This window comes from Aquarana catesbeiana, linkage group LG04 (assembly GCF_042186555.1).
Source record: "Aquarana catesbeiana isolate 2022-GZ linkage group LG04, ASM4218655v1, whole genome shotgun sequence".
Taxonomy (NCBI): domain Eukaryota; kingdom Metazoa; phylum Chordata; class Amphibia; order Anura; family Ranidae; genus Aquarana; species Aquarana catesbeiana.
In genome coordinates this window covers 281983200-282003413 of record NC_133327.1, presented here as the reverse complement: position 1 = coordinate 282003413, position 20214 = coordinate 281983200, and the positions used below count along the sequence as shown (strand labels likewise).

The window sequence follows — 20214 nt, the reverse complement described above, 5'->3', positions numbered from 1 at the left end:
AATACAGATAAAAGTAATTGAAAAAAATGTCATGGGATCCCCCCAGTCCATTACCAGGCCCTTTGGGTCTGGTATGAATATTAAGGGGAACCCTAAACCAAAATTAAAAAAAAAATGTGTGGGGTCCCCTCAAATTCCATACCAGGCCCTTTAGGTCTGCTGTGGATATTAAGGGGAACCCTGCGCCAATTTAAAAAAAAAAGGTGTGTCATACGTGTCATACGGTGGGCGGATCTTTTTTATTTATTTTTTTCGGTCCGACAGCCGAGCGAGAGAAGAAGATGAATGGACTTCGTGGGACGTTTTTATTTTTTTATTTTTTAATAAAGGACTTGTCCCCAAGCTGTGTCTTGTGGTTTTTTAACATTTTGACACTTTTTTGTGAAATGGTAGGGGTACAATGTACCCGTTACCATTTCAAATGGGGGTGGGCCAGGATCTGGGGGTCCCCTTGTTAAAGGGAGCTTCCAGATTCCAATAAGCCCCCACCCGCAGACCCCCACAACCACCAGACAAGGGTTGTGGGGATGAGGCCCTTGTCCCCATCAACATGGGGACAAGGTGCTTTGGGGGGCTACCCCAAAGCACCTTCCCCATGTTGAGGGCATGTGGTCTGGTATGGTTCAGGAGGGGGAGCGCTCTCTCATCCCCCTCTTTTCCTGTGGCCTGTCAGGCTGCGTGCTTGGATAAGGGTCTGGTATGGATTTTTGAGGGGATCCCATGACATTTTTTGGCATGGGGTTCCCCTTAAGATCCATACCAGACCTGAAGGGCCTGGTATGGAATTTGGGGGGACCCCCACGCAATTTTTTTTTAAATTTTAGTTCGGGGTTCCCCTTAATATTCATACCAGACCCAAAGGGCCTGGTAATGGACTGGGGGATCCCATGACATTTTTTCCAATGATTTGCCAGACCCAACAATTCATTATAGCCGCGAGTACTTTTAAATGACTTTTTTTCCTTTAGAAATGTCATTTTGTGCAGGGATTGTTCTAAACACGGGAAACATGAGCCACTTTACAGGCATACTATAGACACCCCCCAGGTAGGACATTTAAAGGAATATTTCACTTTTATTGTTTCACTTTAAGCATTATTAAAATCACTGCTCCCGAAAAAACGGCCACTTTTAAAACTTTTTTTTGCATTGATACATGTCCCTTGGGGCAGGACCCAGGTCCCCAAGTACTTTTTATGACAATACCAAGCATATAAGCCTTTAAAATGAGCACTTTTGATTTCTCCCATAGACTTTTCCGCGGCTTTCGAATTTGCCGCGAACACTCTAAATCGTTCGCTATTCGGCGAACAGGCAAACACCAGATGTTCGACTCGAACTTACGTTCAACTCGAACATTGGGCTCATCCCTATCAGAGAGCAACAATTTTATGATGTGGTAGCAGTAATGTGATGTGGAAGGAAGGAGAGTGAAGTTTTGGGTATTTGTCTTCACTCCTAGTGACTGGAGTGACAGGGCAATAGGATAAGTGAGCACATGTTGCTGGGGAGGAGGAAATTAACTGTATCTGTTTTTTTCTCATGCATGCAGAAAGCACAAGTCTACAAGAGGCCCATGGCTCTAATAGGCTTCAAAAAAGGGTAGGGTCAGGGCACAGAGCACTACGCCCGAGGCCCACCCAGTTTTGTGACAATAGCAAATGAATATTTGCTATTGTAACACTAATTCTCCTCTCAGAAAATCAGAAAATGGGTTATCAGACCTGTCACCCAATCAGCCGAAAGGAGATCTGATCAGATTGGCCGCTAGGAGGAGAAGGGAGGAGACGCAGGGGAAACGAGAAAGCAGCTGTCCATAGAGAGGTGGCCGCTGCCCGGAGCACTGTCCACGAGATGGGGTTAGTGTGGGGCCCCGACCGACCGAGGGGAGGATGCCATCCGTGACCTGACCAACCTGCAGGGGGAACAGCTGTTGTCAGCCGGTGGATTGTTTGCGCCCCCCCAAAAAAAACTCACCAGCCGCCACTGAAGACTATTGTAAATTTGTTTTCATTTTAACGTACTGTATATGTTCATATTTACCCTGTTTCCCTGAAAATAAGACCTAGCGTGATTGTCTGTGATGGCTGCAATATAAGCCCTACCCCCCAAATAAGCCCTACCCTGTTTCCCCGAAAATAAGCCCTACCCTGAAAATAAGACCTACAAGGACTTTAACTAGGGCTAATTTGAGGGGTAGGGCTTATATTGCAGCCATCACCGACAATCACGCTAGGTCTTATTTTGGGGGAAACAGGGTATTACAAAATTAATATTGAAAACCTCCCTGCCGCCAACTCAGTATAGCCTCTGCAACAAAATGTCTTCTGCAGAAAACATTGAGAACTTTTATCAATTCAATGCAATTGCTAAATAAGAGCAGTGAGGCAGATTGTGCAACATATTTACTACAAAATTACAGCTCGGGTCATAAATTCCTGACTCAGCTACTTTAACCCTTTGCCGACCAGTCACCGTCATTGTACGGCTGCAGGTTGGCTCCCCTATGCAAATCGCCGTAGCTGTACGGCGGGCACTTTAAGAGGTATAGGGGCAAGCGCCCTAGTCCGGAGACATGCGTGTGCCCGCTGCATGACGTAGGAGCTGATGCACTTGCCCAGCAGCCGTGATGTCCACTGGGCACCCGCAATCACTCCTGAGAGAGACAGAACGGAGGTCTGTCAATGTAAGGTGTATGTTGCTGCAATTGCAGCACGTTTTATCACACGAAAATTGCGGCAGCCTTCACCGGGATTTGAGGTGTCATTCAAATGAATGGCATCTTGAATACGAGTCCGGCGTTTTTTCATTCACACCTCGGCGCTGTCAAATTGCAGGCAGATCCATGGCAATCATGATTCAAAATGTTGTAGTGTGAATGCAGCTTAACTGTGTTGCTGATTTGCTTGATACATATTCCCCAGTATGTGCAGTGCCAAGACACGGTACACTATGTACCAGCTCAAAGTCTGTATAACTTTAATTAAACTTGTTCTTTAATATATGTAAATCTGGTTATTAAAATTTCATATAAATATGTTAATGTACTTTCAAAGTCATTTTCAATATTTTTTAGATTTGCAGCTTATGAATAAAAATAATGTCTCATGATCCTGCCATGAAGGTCCTTGTTCAAGCACTTTCCAGCATTGTTAAATGATAACAATGCATTATCCCTGTCTACCACATGTGATTATGCATTGGCACATGCGCTTCTAATGAAGTGGCCATCTACACACACATTCAGGCATAATCCACTTTTGTCATCATCAGGAAACCCACCTGAGAAAGACAATGCAACCAACTATGTAGCACATATAAGTAGACAGGAAGTGACATCAACTGGACTGCAAGAGATCGGCAGCAAAATTAAATTTTTTTATTTATTTTTTAACAGAACATGTAGCTGTTCCTTTAAAATCGTATAAATATAGTGCAGATGTTCTCTGCCCTCAGCATAAAATGTTTTACACAATTTTAAGCTATATTGCTTATTATTTATTATCTGTGAATGTTATACAGGTTCTTCTAACTGTTAAAAATGTGTGCATTAAAATATATAATTGATTTTCAATAAAAAGTCTCCTAATCAAGATGAAACTGATTTATTTTGTATTCTTCTTTTATTAGGGACTACAGTGCCGGCACTTCTAAATAGCACATCAAATCAGCTCTACCTGCATTTTCACACTGATATAAGTGTATCAGCTGCTGGATTTCATTTAGAGTACAAAAGTGAGTTTTCTATTCTATATTCTATATATTTACAGCCTATTTTATATGAAACTTTTATTAAAAATTAAAAAGCAACATTAAAACTGAACCCCAGTCAGCATCAAAAACTTGCTGTTAGGGTGCCCCCACCTCCCTGCACATTCATAAATGAGTGCTTGTCTAGTCTAGGGTGTGTAATGGAGAGGAATATGTACATATCTCTTCACTCTTCATATGTCTTCACTCCCCAATGCTTCTCCTCACTAGTTTTAAGATTTGCTTCTTATGGTTGTAAAGGTGCCTAGCTATGGAGGTTGAACATGCCTTGGGCAATTGAATCTACACAATTAATGTGTATTCATTTTTTTTTTTCTTGTGTTGAGTAGAGTGAGGAAGGGCTGAAACCTTTGCACTGTGTCCTAGTTACCAGATTTACCCAGATTTACCCTCTGAATATTTTTCCTAATGACTAATGCCATCAAGAATGAAAACTAGGGAAAATCCAAACTTGAGTTGATGCCTGTATCTTTAATGCCCTTACTTTCCCTCCTACTTCCTGTTGCATGTGTGGAACAGGAAGTGAAAGTTATCCTTCCCAATGGGGTAGAGACAGCACACAAAATGGCTTTAGATATACTTCAAGTGGGAAGTTTGCAAAAAATATGTAATCAATATAAAACATCTTTATGACCAAGCATATTGGTGTCCTGACTCGCTGAGTAATTTAAAGTTAAAGTATAACTAAGGGCAAAACTTTTTTTGTTTTTTAAGCCCAAAAGTAAAAGAAAATCCCAAATAGTGGGGATATTTTCTAATGGGCACACTAGTTCTGGTAACCCAGTGACAGCAAGGGATTCCACATTAAATTCTGCATTAGGAGCAATATTTGGATTCTTTTTTAATTGTACAAGCATAGAGTAATGCTGAGAGCTCCCAACTTCAGCGAATGTCTGCTATGATGTCATAAATGTAAGTAATGTAAAGGAACTAACATTAAAGATTTCCATTGCTGTTATGTAATATATAAAACAAACATAAAACAAAATTCCTGCATTGTTTAAAATTTTTCTACAAAACTATGATCTATCTCTACATGGTACAGAATCACTCTAATATAGACTGATTAGACCATTTGAAAAACTAAGAATAGTGCAAAAGAAGCAGAGATCCTGCATAATAAGCCAATTTACATGCTATATTTAATTTACTTGAAAATATAAAGACGTATTACCCATTTAAAATATGTAAATAAACAGACTAGAACAATTTTTTATAATAATACAGTTATATATATGCTTGTTAAAATGGAAATGGAAATTCGGTCAGAATCAGTGAATATTAGAAGTGAGCATATGAATCGATATGTACAGTATTTAGCATATATTTATGGCATTCCTAAATTATGAGATGAATCAAGTTAGCATATGTAAATGTGTCAAAGCCTGTCATCATGTATAAAGACATTTGCAAGTCTGTTATATCTTTTAAAACAATTCAACACAATAACATTCTGTTTTGGTATTTGGAAAGCTGAACTCCAGGCATATACAGTATACAGTGTATATATATATATATATATATATATATATATATATATATATATATATACATACATATATATATATATATATATATATATATATATATATATATATATATATATGTGTATATATATATTATCTTGTTTTATATTCCTTAAGGTGCTACTGACTACTGACAACTGACAGACTACTCCTCCGACTCGTCCTTTGCCAGGCTTTATACTTACCTCCAGCCCCCAATCCATTGATCTTCACTGTATGGCCCTGCTCTTAGCCACACAGCCTTCCTTATGAAAAATGGTATTAAGCATGCATGCTTCAGATCTATTCATTCCTATGGGAAAGTCTTACTTTGAGCCACTATTTGAGGCTACCATAAGTACTGCTTTTTCCATAAAAATAAATGGGTCCATGGCAAGGATATTAGGTGTGAAACTTCCATACAGGGGTTTCAAAATAATATGTTTACTTTTTATATATAACTAGTATAAATATTTGTCTTGACATCATCTTCTTGGCATCCTATCAGTTGGGTAAATTTCAAAAGTGTCCAGGCAGAATTACAAATTATTTAGTAGATTAAACATTTTACTTATATGTTTTTCAACTGTTATCACGTGGTTTGCTGCAGTTCAGCTTTAAATATCATTAAAAAATAGCAATGTGATCAATATGCCCTGTGTTCCTCATTTTTTTTTCATGCCTACATCCTGGTTGCACATATTTAAAACATAGTTAATGTATGTCATTGGAATTTTACAAGAAAAACGTAGTTTGTACAAGCAAAGAACTAAACCTCTGCCATTTGTTCTTACAAGCACAAACACTTCTTGTTAAAGTCATCTTTCATTTCTTTTCAAGGCGGTATCAATTTCCCTTCTTTAAATGGTAGTTTGATTTTATCACTTTTATATTAACTGAAGTTACTTTACATTTAATGAGCAGCTACTTGAACCACTTTCTTTGAAAATATACTCTAAACTCTCTGTAGTATAAGGGGTATAAATGTACATTGGCATGAAAGTAAATAAAATTATATTTTTATACCGAAGTGGTAATAGATGACATGCCTTGCCTTAAAGCATATCTAAACCCCCAAAACATGTAGTGTATTGCATTCGTTTTGATTGTTCTGCCAAAGGACAAGTTCATAAGAAAATTCCTTTTGGGTACATCATTGACTAAATATGGACTTGCTATACCGAGCTGTCATTGGAATTGGATCATATAGGTAGTCAGCCCATCCCTGGAAACCACATGACTTCTGTTCTAAGCTGCAAAAGGAGCTGGGAAGGGTGGGGTTGGAGAGTCCTTCTGAAGATGAGAAGAGGGGGGCATGGCAACAGCAGCTTTAACAGAGCACAGGCACAGTCCAGTGTAAAAAACAAAGAACGAAATACACTGTGAGGAGTTGTGTATAAGGTGTGTCAGCAGGAAGCAGAAAAGCAGTAGTATACTGATCTTTCCAGTGATGAGCTATGCAGGAGGGCACTTCAGTAGAAGCATGACCACTGGAATATAGGCAGGCCATGCTCCCCAGTAGAATGCAAAGAAGCAATGACTATGCTGGCATGGATAAGCTTCCATGCTCTGGCGTAGTCAGTTTGAAATAGAAAAGCATGTGGACTGGCAGGTTCACCAGGTATTTCACATAAAAGGAAGCACTACAAAGAGAACAGGATAGTTTTTAATACAAGTACAAGGTAACACAGACACATATCAGAAATATGAAATGTTGGGGTAACATACATTTTAAAGCCCAACTACTGCCAAAGCTTTTATGTAAAGTATATCTAAAGCGAAAATGTTTTTTTTTTCATTTGGATAGAAATATAAAATGTTGGGGTAACATACATTTTAAAGCCCAACTACTACCAGAGCTTGTATTTAAAGTATATGTTTTTTTTCCTCATTTGGATAGAGTAAAGTAGTGCTAAAACAGCTTTTTTGCCTTCTCTGTCTCATTAGGATGATTTACCTTAATTGGCAAGAGGATATATTTCCAATGTGAGGAAAGTCACCAGTTAGACAGATGGGGACCAAGTCTTCCAATTGGAAGTTTCCCCCTTTATTCTGGTTCGTTTGGCAACATTTCGGATTTACTTTTCCTGTAGAATTGGTGATCAGGGTATTTAAAGTAGGGCCAAACTCCCTCACATAGACACAAACAGCAATGAAAACCTGACAGTGGTACTAAAACCATCATTAATCAGGGGAATAAAAAATAAAGAACAATCTCTAGAATGAAGAGATAGGCATAATTAAGCTGACAAAAAATGTAACTCTTCCCCGCTCTATCAAGAAAAATGTATAGAATTAGGCTTTATGACATATATATAAGGATGTTAAATCCTGGTATCTGACATACTAACTGCAACCATCTGAGAACCTCTTAGTTCAAATGCAGTGTACAGGTTTGGGAGACAATAGCACAATGCATATGGGTGTTTTGTAAAGTGCTGACTTATTCTAGTGTAACCACGGCATGATAATGGATTGGTGCTTTCAAAGGACAGTCACACTGTAGTTACATTTATTGTACAATTCCTTTGGGTAGTGCACACATATCAACACAAACTAACTTCCAGCTCTGAATCTTAGCATCTACAGTTCATGTGCACCAAGCTCTAGACTTAAACCATAAATATGGAAAATGTTTCATGGTGTCCAGTTAGGCTTAAGTCAGATGAATCTTCAATTAAGCCTGTTTACCATTCTCTGCTCACCATCAGACTTATTGCGTTCGTGATTTCACTTAGTACTCAATCGTTCTTATGCCATTTATCTAATTAAAGGCTTTTTATTATGATTATTTCTTCAATATCTATGGCTTCTTTATTCATTGTTATTAATTCACACCAGTGGTTGTCTGGAACAAGACGTAAGCTATATATTTTGTACCTAAAAAATGTATAGTAATGACAAAATCCATATTCATTTTATTAAGGACTTGATGCATGCAGGCATTTTTCAATGTCACAGCATAATCTGTGCTAGTTCAGACTGGTTTTTTGTTGTTGTGGAAGCCCTTTGCAGTTATTGCAATGAAACAAAGAAGCCCTGTATGCTATTACAGTTTACATACATTCAATTTGTGTTAAAGACACATTTTTTCTTCGCTGCAAAATGTATTAACCTTTCCAAAGATAATGGGGTTCTATGCAATAACAGCATGATTAATGGGATAACAAAGGTCAAATTAACAAAATATTCTTATGTTGCATTACAAAGCTATTTTCAAGGTTTGTTAAATTGAATACAAATGCATTCTTTGAAATATTCCGTTTTAGTTCTTTTAGAAATTCATCTTAATGAGTTTCTTAAAACCTGAGAAAATCTATCCAAAAGGTTATATATGCAAATTATCTGCATAAATTAAAAGAAAGTTTTATTCTGATAATTGTCACAAAGTAGAGACAAATCACCAAATAACCAATCACTTTTATTATCTGACTGATTCAAATTATTTGTATGCAGACTGTTAGTACTGGCATAAAGTTGACAGCCTGAGGGAGAACATTTGTGTCATTTTACTTTAATTTTTAGAGGATTTTACTTTATGAATGTCAATGTTAGAATATTATTCCAAATTCATAATTCGGCACTTATAGGTGTTATTTTATATTCATGGCAAGCTTGCAAAACATATTTGGTTTTATGATTATTTATAATAAATATAGTATGTGTGAATGACCTTGATCAATTGATTTGATATGATTCTTCATCTAAAGCTGAGTATTGCTAGAAGTATATGGTGTATGTAGTTAGTTTGTGAATGACATATAAGGTATCTGGTATAGAATGTGAAGGGAGGTCCAGAATAGACCAGTATTTATGTAGTTAGAGGAATAATACATATTTGTTTATATCCTGTTGAGTTAGTTTAGTGTAGTCTCAGTCATACTAATAAGTATTAGTATATAGTTACTTAATGTAGTTAAAGTTGGTAATATGTGTTCATATTAGTAGATGTTTGGTTATATGACATTACATGATCAGCACATTACTACAAGTGAAAAAAAGAGGAAAGAAATAAAACTAGGCTCACTTATCTCCTTCCAACCCAGCGCAATGAGTTTCCAAACAGATTAACACATGCTGGCACTGTGATTAATCAAAATAAGAGAGAAATATATAATCTGGCTGCCACTTAAACAAAAAAATAAATGAATATGAGATACAACAGTCTGTTACATTAGGCAAACAAATGTGAAAAGACACATAATATCAAAGCGGCGCTCCTGTCAAATTGCTGAGAATTGACACAATTGCATATAGGGTAAATGCACATAAAGTCGCTAAACATTAAATCGCAGATCTGACAAGTGCTGAAAATGGACACGATTGCATATAAGTTAAATGCACATAAAGTCGCTAAACATTAAATTGCAGATCTGACAAGTGGATAAACATGAAGGTAAAGTTTGTGGCTAGCTTCATAAGTGAATAAATAAGTGGAGATGGTTGGATAGTGCACCAATCACCGTATTCAAACCCGTGCTCCACGCGCCCCTCTGGGGTTCAAACTCACCACAAAGTTGCAGATAATAAGCATCCACGATCTCCCACTGATTTACTGCTGGGCCGGCTTAGAAATCCACATCATCAGCGTATATAAGGAAAAAAAAGACAGGCTCCACATAGAGTATTACTATTTTCCAAAGGATTTATTAACCAGTTGATGACCGCCTCACGCAGATATATGTCTGCAGAATGGCACAGGCAGGCAAAATCACGTACCTGGTATGTGATTGCCTTCCCATGGGCGGGGGGGTCCTATCGGACCCCCCCTCGGTGCCTGAGGCAGTCGCCTTTGGTCTGGCAGCGATCAGAGATGAGGGGGAGGCCATCCGATCGTGGCCCCCCCCCTCGCGATCGCTCCCAGCCAATGAGGATATTCCGCTGCCTCTGTGTAGTACACAGAGGCAGAGGAAATGATGTCATCTCTCCTCGGCTCGGCAGTTTCCGTTCCAAGGCTGAGGAGAGAAGACATCTGAGTGAGTGCACAAACACACACACACACACACACACACAGTAGAACATGCCAGGCACACTTTACACCCCCGACCCCCCCGATCACCCCCCAATCACCCCTCCCCCCTGTCACACTGACACCAAGCAGTTTTTTTTTTTCTGATTACTGCATGGTGTCAGTTTGTGACAGTTAGAAGTGATAGGGCAGTTAGTATTAGCCTCCTTTAAGTCTAGGGTACCCCCCTAACCCCCCTTAATAAAGTTTTAACCCCTTGATCACCCCCCGTCACCAGTGTCGCTAAGCGATCATTTTTCTGATCGCTGTATTAGTGTCACTGGTGACGCTAGTTAGAGACGTAAATATTTAGGTTCGCCGTCAGCGTTTTATAACGACAGGGACCCCCATATACTACCTAATAAAGGTTTTAACCCCTTGATTGCCCCCTAGTTAACCCTTTCACCACTGATCACCGTATAACCATTACGGTTGACGCTGGTTAGTTCGTTTATTTTTTATAGTGTCAGGGCACCCGCCGTTTATTACCGAATAAAGGTTTAGCCCCCTGATCGCCCGGCGGTGATATGCGTCGCCCCAGGCAGCGTCAGATTAGCGCCAGTACCGCTAACACCACGCATGCAGCATACGCCTCCCTTAGTGGTATAGTATCTGAACGGATCAATATCTGATCCGATCAGATCTATACTAGCGTCCCCAGCAGTTTAGGGTTCCCAAAAATGCAGTGTTAGCTGGATCAGCCCAGATACCTGCTAGCACCTGCATTTTGCCCCTCCGCCCGGCCCAGCCCAGCCCACCCAAGTGCAGTATCGATCGATCACTGTCACTTACAAAACACTAAACGCATAACTGCAGCGTTTGCAGAGTCAGGCCTGATCCCTGCGATCGCTAACAGTTTTTTTGGTAGCATTTTGGTGAACTGGCAAGCACCAGCCCCAAGCAGCATCAGGTTAGCGCCAGTAGCGCTAACACCCACGCACACACCGTACACCTCCCTTAGTGGTATAGTATCTGAACGGATCAATATCTGATCCGATCAGATCTATACTAGCGTCCCCAGCAGTTTAGGGTTCCCAAAAATGCAGTGTTAGCGGGATCAGCCCAGATACCTGCTAGCACCTGCATTTTGCCCCTCCGCCCGGCCCAGCCCAGCCCACCCAAGTGCAGTATCGATCGATCACTGTCACTTACAAAACACTAAACACATAACTGCAGCGTTCACAGAGTCAGGCCTGATCCCTGCGATCGCTAACAGTTTTTTTGGTAGCGTTTTGGCGAACTGGCAAGCACCAGCCCCAGGCAGCGTCAGGTTAGTGCCAGTAGCGCTAACACCCACGCACGCACCGTACACCTCCCTTAGTGGTATAGTATCTGAACGGATCAATATCTGATCCGATCAGATCTATACTGGCGTCCCCAGCAGTTTAGGGTTCCCAAAAATGCAGTGTTATCGGGATCAGCCCAGATACCTGCTAGCACCTGCGTTTTGCCCCTCCGCCCGGCCCAGCCCAGCCCACCCAAGTGCAGTATCGATCGATCACTGACACTTACAAAACACTAAACGCATAACTGCAGCGTTCGCAGAGTCAGGCCTGATCCCTGCGATCGCTAACAGTTTTTTTGGTAGCGTTTTGGTGAACTGGCAAGCACCAGCGGCCTAGTACACCCCGGTCATAGTCAAACCAGCACTGCAGTAATACTTGTCCCATAAGTGCAGTTCAAGCTGGTGAGGTGGCAAGCACAAGTAGTGTCCCGCTGCCACCAAAAAGACAAACACAGGCCCGTTGTGCCCATAATGCCCTTCCTGCTGCATTCGCCAATCCTAATTGGGAACCCACCGCTTCTGCAGCACCCGTACTTCCCCCATTCACATCCCCAACCAAATGCAGTCGGCTGCATGAGAGGCATTTTCTTTATGTCCTCCCGAGTACCCCTACCCAATGAACCCCCCCAAAAAAGATGTTGTGTCTGCAGCAAGCGCGGATATAGGTGTGACACCCGCTATTATTGTCCCTCCTGTCCTGATAATCCTGGTCTTTGCATTGGTGAATGTTTTGAACGCTACCATACACTAGTTGAGTATTAGCGTAGGGTACAGCATTGCACAGACTAGGCACACTTTCACGGGGTCTCCCAAGATGTCATCGCATTTTGAGAGACCCGAACCTGGAACCGGTTACAGCTATAAAAGTTACAGTTACAAAAAAAAAGTGTAAAAAAAAGGAAAAAAAACACAAACAAAAATATAAAATAAAATAAAAAATAGTTGTCGTTTTATTGTTCTCTCTCTCTCTATTCTCTCTATTGTTCTGCTCTTTTTTACTGTATTCTATTCTGCAATGTTTTATTGTTATTATGTTTTATCATGTTTGCTTTTCAGGTATGCAATTTTTTATACTTTACCGTTTACTGTGTTTTATTGTTAACCATTTTTTTGTCTTTGGGTACGCCATTCACGACTTTGAGTGGTTATACCAGAATGATGCCTGCAGGTTTAGGTATCATCTTGGTATTATTCTTTTCAGCCAGCGGTCGGCTTTCATGTAAAAGCAATCCTAGTGGCTTATTAGCCTCTAGACTGCTTTTACAAGCAGTGGGAGGGAATGCCCCCCCACAGTCTTCCGTGTTTTTCTCTGGCTCTCCTGTCTCAACAGGGAACCTGAGAATGCAGCCGGTGATTCAGCCAGCTGACCATAGAGCTGATCAGAGACCAGAGTGACTCCAAACATCTCTATGGCCTAAGAAACCGGAAGTTACGAGCATTTTATGACTTAGATTTCGCCGGATGTAAACAGCGCCATTGGGAAATTGGGGAAGCATTTTATCACACCGATCTTGGTGTGGTCAGATGCTTTGAGGGCAGAGGAGAAATCTAGGGTCTAATAGATCCCAATTTTTTCAAAAAAGAGTACCTGTCACTACCTATTGCTATCATAGGGGATATTTACATTCCCTGAGATAACAATAAAAATGATTTAAAAAAAAAAATGAAAGGAACAGTTTAAAAATAAGATAAAAAAGCAAAAAAATAATAAAGAAAAAGAGTCCCCCCTGCTCTCACGCTAAGGCAAATGCAAGCGTCGGTCTGGCGTCAAATGTAAACAGCAATTGCACCATGCATGTGAGGTATCACCGCGAAGGTCAGATCGAGGGCAGTAATTTTAGCAGTAGACCTCTTCTGTAAATCTAAAGTGGTAACCTGTAAAGGCTTTTAAAAATGTATTAATTTTGTTGCCACTGCACGTTTGTGCGCAATTTTAAAGCATGTCATGTTTGGTATCCATGTACTCGACCTAAGATCATCTTTTTTATTTCATCAAACATTTGGGCAATATAGTGTGTTTTAGTGCATTAAAATTTAAAAAAGTGTGTTTTTTCCCCCAAAAATGCGTTTGAAAAATCGCTGCGCAAATACTGTGTGAAAAAAAATGAAACACCCACCATTTTAATCTGTAGGGCATTTGCTTTAAAAAAATATATAATGTTTGGGGGTTCAAAGTAATTTTCTTCCAAAAAAAAAAATGTTTTTCATGTAATCAAAAAGTGTCAGAAAGGGCTTTGTCTTCAAGTGGTTAGAAGAGTGGGTGATGTGTGACATAAGCTTCTAAATGTTGTGCATAAAATGCCATGACAGTTCAAAACCCCCCCAAATGACCCCATTTTGAAAAGTAGACACCCCAAGCTATTTGCTGAGAGGAGTGTCGAGTCCATGGAATATTTTATATTGTGACACAAGTTGCGGGAAAGAGACAAATTTTTTTTTTTTTTTGCACAAAGTTGTCACTAAATGATATATTGCTCAAACATGCCATGGGAATATGTGAAACTACACCCCAAAATACATTCTGTTGCTTCTCCTGAGTACGGGGATACCACATGTGTGGGACTTTTTGGGAGCCTAGCCGTGCACGGGACCCCGAAAAACCAAGCACCGCCTTCAGGTTTTCTAAGGGTGTAAATTTTTGATTTCACTCTTCACTGCCTATCACAGTTTCAGGGGCCATGGAATGCCCAGGTGGCAACCCCCCCCCCAAATGACCCCATTTTGGAAAGTAGACACCCCAAGCTATTTGCTGAGAGGTATAGTGAGTATTTTGTAGACCTCACTTTTTGTCACAAAGTTTTGAAAATTGAAAAAAGAAAAAAAAATTTTTTTCTTGTATTTCTTCATTTTCAAAAACAAATGAGAGCTGCAAAATACTCACCATGCCTCTCAGCAAATACCCTGGGGTGTCTACTTTCCAAAATGGGGTCATATCCCCATACTCAGGAGAAGCAGCTAAAAGTATTTTGGGGTGCAATTCCACATATGCCCATGGCCTGTGTGAGCAATATATCATTTAGTGACAACTTTGTGCAAAAAAAAAAAAATGTGTCACTTTCCCGCAACTTGTGTCAAAATATATAATATTCCATGGACTCAACATGCCTCAAAGCAAATAGCTTGGGGTGTCTACTTTCCAAAATGGGGTCATTTGTGGGGGTTTTGTACTGCCCTGCCATTTTAGCACCTCAAGAAACGACATAGGCAGTCATAAATTAAAGGCTGTGTAAATTCCAGAAAATGTACCCTAGTTTGTAGGCGCTATAACTTTTGCGCAAACCAATAAATATACACTTATTGACATTTTTTTTACCAAAGACATGTTGCCGAATACATTTTGGCCTAAATGTATGACTAAAATTGAGTTTATTGGATTTTTTTTAGAACAAAAAGTAGAAAATATCATTTTTTTTCAAAATTTTCGGTCTTTTTCCGTGTATAGCGCAAAAAATAAAAACGGCAGAGGTGATCATATACCATCAAAAGAAAGCTCTATTTGTGGGAAGAAAAGGACGCAAATTTTGTTTGGGTACAGCATTGCATGACCGCGCAATTAGCAGTTAAAGCGACACAGTGCCAAATTGGAAAAAGTCCTCTGGTTCTTAAGCAGCATAATGGTCCGGTCCTTATGTGGTTAAAGATGTGTGTTGTCCAAGTTGTATATTAAAAAAAAACCTTGCTGTTTCACATAACTGCCATCAATATCCTCTCATCCAGTGACTTAGTGTCAGGTTTCCAAGCTGACAGTGTTCAGCCAAAGGAACGAAAATGGATCGGAAATGCCAAAAAGCCGTGCGGGAGACACTGTAAACCAGTGAGCCGCTCAGTACAAATCCTTCCCAGGAGGTCATCGATATACCGTCTGTAGAAAAGGAGTTCACTCCTTCTATTATGATTATTTTTCAAACCCACTGACAGGAACAGTTTCCTCCCCACACACAGTGGGCATCACCACCTATGGCTCAGGAATATTCCTAAGGGCCAGATGATGAGGGTGAGGAGGAACTTCTCAACATCTGAAGATTATCTAACGCAGTCTACAGTGTTAAAAAATAGATTTCTGGAGAAAGGATACAAAAAACAACATTTAAAAGCAGTGGTAGAAGAAATTGGACTGATCCCTAGGGATGAGTGTTTGAAAGAAGATACCTCAGGTCCTAAAAATACAGAACATGAATGGGCGTTTATCTCTTCGTTTCACTCTCAGTTTAGAGAAGTTGAAAATATTTTTAATACACACTGGCATGTCTTGTTCTTGGACAGATCTCTGTCTACGGTCCTTCCAGCTAAACCAAAGTTTGTATACCATAGAGGTCGTAGTTACGGAGATGCTGTAGTAAAAAAGGTCCTTGACCCCCCCCCCAGCCATTTTCCCACTTTTTGGGACCAGGAGGGGTTCTTTGCCTGCAGGAGATGTAAAGCCTGCAGGGAAGTGAGCAGACCACTTAGAGGGGTAAAGACCTTTGTTTCCCCTTCCAATAACAAAGAGTTCATGATTAAACAGTTTATGACATGCAATACGACACATGTGGTGTATGCCCTAACTTACCCTTGTGGCTTATTATATATTGGAAGAACCAAACGCCTTTTGAGAATACATGTAGCAGAGCACATTCACAATATACGCATTGGTTTTAAAGATCATAATTTATCTTTACATTTTAAAATCTACCATAATCAGAACCCTGCTGGTCTTAAATTTTGGGGTATAGACCACATTAAATCCTCTTGGAGGGGTACCAATTTGGTGAGAGAATTATCCGAAAATGAAACGGAGTGGATCTATTTAACAGATAGCCTTGCTCCTAGAGGGTTAAATGTGGATCTCGATTTGAACTGTTTTGTTAGCGATTATTAATTTTTTAGATTTTAATTTTTTATTTATTCCTTTTTTCTTGACACGGGGCTGACTTTGTTTAATGCTTTGGACACTGTAATTTTTATTCCGAGTAAATCCTCTGTTTCAGTTATTCAGAAATAACAAGAGAGGTTTTTATTTTCTATTTTTGATATAAGTTGTACTGTGCATGATCCTAGTAAATATATACTATATTTTAGTCTAGGAATATTAAGAGTAAAGCGTACCACCTATTTTAATGCATTTTAATGAATTTGTTTTATGTGTATAGAGTGTTGTGTGAGAGAGGTGTTATTAATAATGATGTACATGATTTTTGTAGATCCTCTGACTTAATGCCAGTTCAAATTAGTAATCTATTTGACCTCCTTGTTTCCTTTGGAAATCTCAGGTTGTGGAGTGCACCTGTTTAACATGGCAACTGAGAGGGATACAAGGAGTTAACACTAATTGCCTTCACACAACACTATTTATTCTGACACGCCATGCCATGAGGTCAAACCCCTTTGATAAAGTCGGAAAGACGAAATTGATCAGGGAATGATCTCATGGCGTATTGAATAGATCTACATATACTATATGCGCTCTAATGTCCAGCATAGTCTTTGGGAAGGATTTGTACTGAGCGGCTCACTGGTTTACAGTGTCTCCCTCACGGCTTTTTGGCATTTCCAATCCATTTTCGTTCCTTTGGCTGAACACTGTCAGCTTGGAAACCTGACACTAAGTCACTGGATGAGAGGATATTGATGGCAGTTATGTGAAACAGCAAGGTTTTTTTTTTTATATACAACTTGGACAACAAACATCTTTAATAAATCCTTTGGAAAATAGTAATACTCTATGTGGAGCCTGTCTTTTTTTTCCTTGTATACGCTGATGATGTGGATTTCCAAGCCGACCCAGCAGTAAATCAGTGGGAGATCGTGAATGCATACTATCTGCAACTTTGTAGTGAGTTTGAACCCCAGAGGGGCGTGTGGAGCACAGGTTTGAATACGTGATTGGTGCACTATCCGACCATCTCCACTTATTTATTCACTTATGAAGCTAGCCACGAACTTTACCTTCACGTTTATCCACTTGTCAGATCTGCGATTTAATGTTTAGCGACTTTATGTGCATTTACCCTATATGCAATTGTGTCAATTCTCAGCACTTGTCAGATCTGTGATTTAATGTTTAGCGACTTTATGTGCATTTACCCTATATGCAATTGTGTCCATTTTCAGCACTTGTCAGATCTGCGATTTAATGTTTAGCGACTTTATGTGCATTTACCCTATATGCAATTGTGTCAATTCTCTGCAATTTGATAGGAGCGCTGCTTTGATATTATGTGTCTTTTCACATTTGTTTGCTTAATGTGATAGACTGTTGTATCTCATATTCACATTACTACAAATGTTACATGTGGGATTGTCAATCAAACTCCATATATGATTCTCTGAGTTAGCATCTCCTTTTGTATAGCATATTGCTGAAGTTAGCAGAAATGAATGTGTGCTATACAAGGTTCTAAGTTTTTGTGAGGTTATGACGTTCACATGTAACATATAAAGCCAACGCTTCGATATTGAAGGTCAGACAGACCCACACACCCACTAGGAGAGATGACACAGACATATTCACACAAAGACACTTTGACATGTTGGAACAGCTGAATTCTTCCAGAAGTCTAAGATCGTGATTCCTGCTTCTTTTTGGTTACACAAGACAGCATGGAGACAGAAGGCAGCAGCCATGAAGCACACATGCTTTTATAAGCTTATTACAGATGTATAACTATTTATTCTATTTATGTATTTTTACCTACACTGAACTGAACTATTATACTTTTTACATTGTATTTATGATGCCAACTGTGTGACAATAAACTCACACTTTGTTTTAAGTCAGTCTGACTATCAATGCTATTCATCCAGAAACGTCCTTGAGATACAAGATTATTAGATATTGTTTTTATTCTTCAGTCTATAACTGTTTAATAATTGCCTTTATTTCCTTTGAAATTGTGTTTTATCAGCAGAAAAGCACTAAAAAAAATGGTTGAAACTTGTACTTTACATTTACTTTACATTTTCAAGGTCAGCCAAGCTACTTCAATACATGTTTGAACGGTAACATGAAGAAAGCGCTAGACAACATATTTGTTTACTATTTGTAGCTGGGGACATCTGTAGTAGATCAAGGATTTCTGTGAAAAGAAAAACTTTTTTAAAGAAAGAAACGTAGAGTGGACATCAATCCAGCAAAAGTATTTATTTCATGCAATTTTTAAAAGTAAGAATAATAGAAAACCAACAACAACACCATCATAGATCTATTTATAAAATATTCACTGCACAAATGTCAGAAGGATTTGTGCAAGTTGAATGAAATGTCCCGTATTTTTCAAAGAGATCTTCAGCTACATCCAGTGGCCAAAATGTTGTATCATTTTCTAATTGAGGTATTTCAGAAAACGACATCATATTTTGGCCACTAGATGGAGATGATGATACAAGCATTAATCTCTTAGAAAAAATATGGGACATTTTGTTCAACTTGCTCAAATGCTTCTGACGTTTGTGCAATGGATATTTTATAAATAGATTCCATACAGTGTCTTGCACACATGTGAGATTGATTTACTAAAGGCAAATAGGCTGTTCACTTTGCAAGGGAACTTTTCCTTTGCTTAGTGAATACACTAAAAATTCACTTTGTAAAGTATATCCAGTCATGTTCAAGGAAAAAAAATGTTTTTTGCTTAAACATTGGCTGATGGAAGTCAGAAGAGCTTTTTTCTCTCTTATGAATATAGGGGACATTTCCTTATAAAGTCAAGATCAAAATTAAGTTTGTTGAGTTAATTTACTAAAGGCTAATAGGTTGTTCACTTGGCAAAGGGAATTGTCATTTTGCAAAGACACTTTTCTTTAGATTAGTAAATGAGTTAAAGCTCTGCTGACTTTCATCAGCCAATCATATGCATGCAAAAATTAAAAAAAAAATTCCTGCACTTGATTGGGTATTCTATACACAATTGGGTTTCAACACATTTACCCAAGATAAAGTGAAACCTTTTAGGGAAGGTGAAATTAGGTGTCATCTGGTGTTTTGTATAGGTGCAATGTGATTTACTTTATTACTTATTACTTATTACTTTACATTTTGTTTACAGAAAAAAGAAAATAAAGATAAAGTAACAGAATACAAATAAAGAATAAAAAATGAACACAAAATACAAAAAGGACACAAAATTAGGTAACCTAATGCCGCATACACACGGGCGGACTTTTCAATGGACTAGGTCTGGCGACTTTTTTTGACGGACTTTCCAAATGAACGGACTTGCCTACACACGATCAACCAAAGTCCGATGGATTTGTACGTGATGAAGTAGGACTGGACTAAAACAAGAAAGTTCATAGCCAGTACCCAATAGCTGCCCTAGCGTCGTTTTTTGTCCGTCGGACTAGCATACAGATGAGCAGATTTTTCAACCAGACTCGAGTCTGTCGGAAAGATTTGAAACATGTTTCATTTCTAGGTCCGTCGAACTTTTGTGAAAAAAGTCAGCTGGAGCCCACACACGATCGAATTATCCGACAGACTCCGGTCCGCCGGACCAAGTCTGCCATAAAGTCCGCTCATGTGTACGGTGTGTACACGGCAGTCACTCTAACTGCACCCAAAACCACCCCACCACTCTCTAAAAAAAAAAAAAAAAAAAAGGAAAGTGTTTTATTTTTCAAACAAAATTTTCTTAAGCCCCCCAACAATGCCAATGAAGTGAAATTTT

General features: G+C 39.2%; 1 protein-coding gene across 1 annotated transcript in view; it reads left to right on the top strand.

Annotated features, from left to right (window-relative positions):
- The window catches only part of CSMD1 (CUB and Sushi multiple domains 1), a 3274537-nt gene that overhangs the window by 2598587 nt on the left and 655736 nt on the right, over positions 1-20214 (top strand). Inside the window, exon 37 of the mRNA XM_073626646.1 lies at positions 3631-3735. Within this exon, the coding sequence (XP_073482747.1) occupies positions 3631-3735 (105 nt within the window). The remainder of the gene's footprint in view (positions 1-3630; positions 3736-20214) is intronic.